The sequence below is a fragment of the Loa loa genome (genome assembly GCF_000183805.2).
Source record: "Loa loa unplaced genomic scaffold supercont3.723, whole genome shotgun sequence".
Classification (NCBI taxonomy): Eukaryota; Metazoa; Nematoda; class Chromadorea; order Rhabditida; family Onchocercidae; genus Loa; species Loa loa.
In genome coordinates this window covers 4,790-7,833 of record NW_018108903.1, presented here as the reverse complement: position 1 = coordinate 7,833, position 3,044 = coordinate 4,790, and the positions used below count along the sequence as shown (strand labels likewise).

The following is a 3,044-nucleotide window of genomic DNA, read 5'->3' as shown; positions in this document are numbered from 1 at the left end:
TTAGGTTCTAATTAAGCTGAAATCAAACAGTTTTCTTAAATGATTCCCCAATTTCAACCCGAGAAATTTGGTCGTGAAAGAAAATATAGCCAGATAAGAGAGAAAAAAAAAAAAGTCTCATCTCATGAAAGATTATCATAATGCCATTAGCATGATATATAATTTTGAAAAAAAAATCAATTATATGATCGATTTCCTAAAAGAAATATGGATGAGATAAAGATGTTGCTGAACTTTCTTGCAAATGCTTTTCGTGGATTCGAAATGTAAGTTTTTCTTTTTTTTTTTTTTTGTGATATTAATTATTGTTAAATTATATCGACCCATCAAATAATCAAACGGAATCACAACAAAGTGCCTTTTTTGATGATCGATGTAAAATTGAAGTGTTTGGCAAAATGTTTCGAAAATGAATTACCATGATTCGTCTGACCGCGCAATTATATCTGGTTGATTGTGATTAGCTATATGTTAGTAGTTGTCGCTGAAATCGCGCGATACAATGAATCAGGATCTCTTTGTTAAATTGATACCGCTGGGCATAATGTGGAGTATATGTAAGTATACTGTGTTGCGTAAAATTGTATGCAAAAATTGTGCATCCATTGTGTTTGCGTTCGCTAACAAAGTTCCAATTCATGTAATCTCAGTGTTGTACTAGAAGGGCCATGAACATAGGAGCATTATTAAATGGGCTTCATAAGGTCGGTTGGGTAGACGGTATCGAGCGTCATTGGATTACCTTTTGATATTGTTATCGTCACTAATTTGTCATATCGAGGTCGTAATTACTGAATTCATTGTTATATTAACAAATTTCTTGTAAAGGTTTAACTACCCAAGTTTAAGGTACTATCAATTAAAGAGGCAGAAAGAACCCTCAGTCTTTGTCACGGTTGAAATCGACGACAAATTTGATCCAACCAACCCGCCCGAACAAGCGACCCAAGAATTCAATTAAGAAGGAAGCGACCTAAAAGTTCAATTAAGGAAGAAGCGACCTAAGGGCTCAGTCAAGAAAGAGGTGACGGAGTGAGTCTTATTCGGATCAGCTTATAATAAAAACTGAAAGTGAGGGTGAAAAAAATGAATGTAAAAGCGGCAGGAAAATCTCATTAGAAGGAAATTGAAGTGTCTTGAGAACACTGCGGGAAATTCTGTTGAACTAGCAATAGAGTTACAAAAAAAGGATTCGGAAGAATGATTAAAACGACAAAAACTGAATATTGAGGAACAAGTAATAGTGTTGGACGGTATAATCGCCAAGGCAAATGTTTTAGGGATATAGTGGAAAGAATTTTTACGCTTAGCAAAAGATGATGAATGGGAGAATGGCGTTGCCATTATACGAGGATTACTTGTATGAGGAAGATTGTCTATTTGACTAAGGAAATAAGATTTATTGTGAAAGAGCTTCACTTCTTACGGAACTAAATCGAGTGAATGAAACAATCGTAGATTTCTTTGATAAAGTGAGGTATGAAAAGACAGATGGTGAGTGAACAGCAATAGAAAAGCAGAGGGAAAGCCTAAAAGATTTAATTGAGATCAATTAAATAAGCTAATTAAAACCAGTAAATCGCCGCTTTAGATCCAGCGGAATTTGACAACCCGAAAATGCGGGGCTATTTTATTAGCCATTTTGAAATATTAGTTCACAAGAGAAAAGATTTGACGGTAACAGAGATTTCATGCATCTGTTAACTTGAAGAAGAAGCAAGAGAACAAATAAGTGACCTCATGATAAATCAAAAAAAATTACTCGCTGCCTACAAAGAATTCGTATGAACAATACGGCGAATAAAAAATAAAGGAATTGTACAAAAGTATAGAACGAATTCGATGCTGAAATAAGGAATCGTTTTGAATGATAAGAAGGCTTTTGAACATATTGTCCCAATGAAAACGGTTGGGAGAGAACATAGAAACGACACAACTGGACATGATAATTGAAAGGATACCAGAAAACATGACTGAAAGAGAAAATTCAGGCATCCAGTTTGAGCAACGAAAGGCATTATCAAACACCACCGAAAAGGAGGGATGAGAATCGAGGAAAATTCTGAAGGGAAATTATCGGAAAAGAAAAAACTTAATAGACATGGTCGAAATGGAGTGGACAAGATCGTATGGAATAAGATTCACGAATTGGGAAAATGACGTCAGACGTACGAGGTTTGCTGAACATCAAGGGAGAGGATCAGTAATATATCTTAGCAGGGTGCTACAAAAGAGTGAAGGAAATCGATTACTGTCATTTTCTATGAAAGTAATCATACAATAACAAATATAATATATACCCTATCGTGAGAGGATCAATAATATATCTTAGCTACAAAAGAGTGAAGGAAATCGATTACTGTCATTTTCTGTGAAAGTAATCATATAATAACAAATATAATATATACCCTATCGTGAGCGGAAGATTGGAAAAGTTAAAAGAATTAAGACTTCATGAATTATGTTTGAAAATCGGCCACTCATGGGAAACCTGTGTGAGGAGAATAAAATGTTTTTATTGCAGATCTGGTCACGATGGCGTTTTATGTAAGGAACGCAGCAAAGCGAAGAAGCAAAACAAAACAAAACAGAAGAAGCAAATGGTGATTGAGCAAACGGGAACCCAAAGGGTGTGGTGATTACGGTTGCGGATGATGGATGACATCCGGGGAATGTATATGATTTTGTTAAGAAGTAAGACTAATTAGAAAAAGGCTTAATTTTCTTCCATACAGAAAGTGATTGTAACATGGTAAAAAAATTGAATTTAATCAGTGAATATAGGAATATTAATAGTATGAATGGTGGACACAAGGAAATATGAAAGCTGAAAGCTAACTTTCGGAATTCAAACGTTATTCGGGAATATGAGGAACATCCAAGCGTATATTGTTGATTCAATACTACCGTATATAAATGCGTACCGTATAAGTGTTAGAAGCGAAAAGCTGGTTGGAGGGAGTGGGGAAAGCCAGGTGTATTATTAGGCATGGAAGGGATTGTGGATTTAATCATTCGTAGTTCCATAAGCACTCACAGAATGG

At 35.2% G+C, this 3,044-nt stretch overlaps 1 protein-coding gene across 1 annotated transcript; it reads left to right on the top strand.

The window, feature by feature from the left end:
* Window positions 1-2,156: 2,156 nt before the first annotated feature.
* On the top strand, window positions 2,157-2,639 carry LOAG_11783 (hypothetical protein; the record flags this gene model as incomplete). Its single annotated transcript, XM_003147300.1, has 2 exons — window positions 2,157-2,203; window positions 2,525-2,639. 2 exons carry the CDS (start codon window positions 2,157-2,159, stop codon window positions 2,637-2,639), a joined length of 162 nt encoding a protein of 53 aa, XP_003147348.1.
* Between the last annotated feature and the right edge of the window lie 405 nt (window positions 2,640-3,044).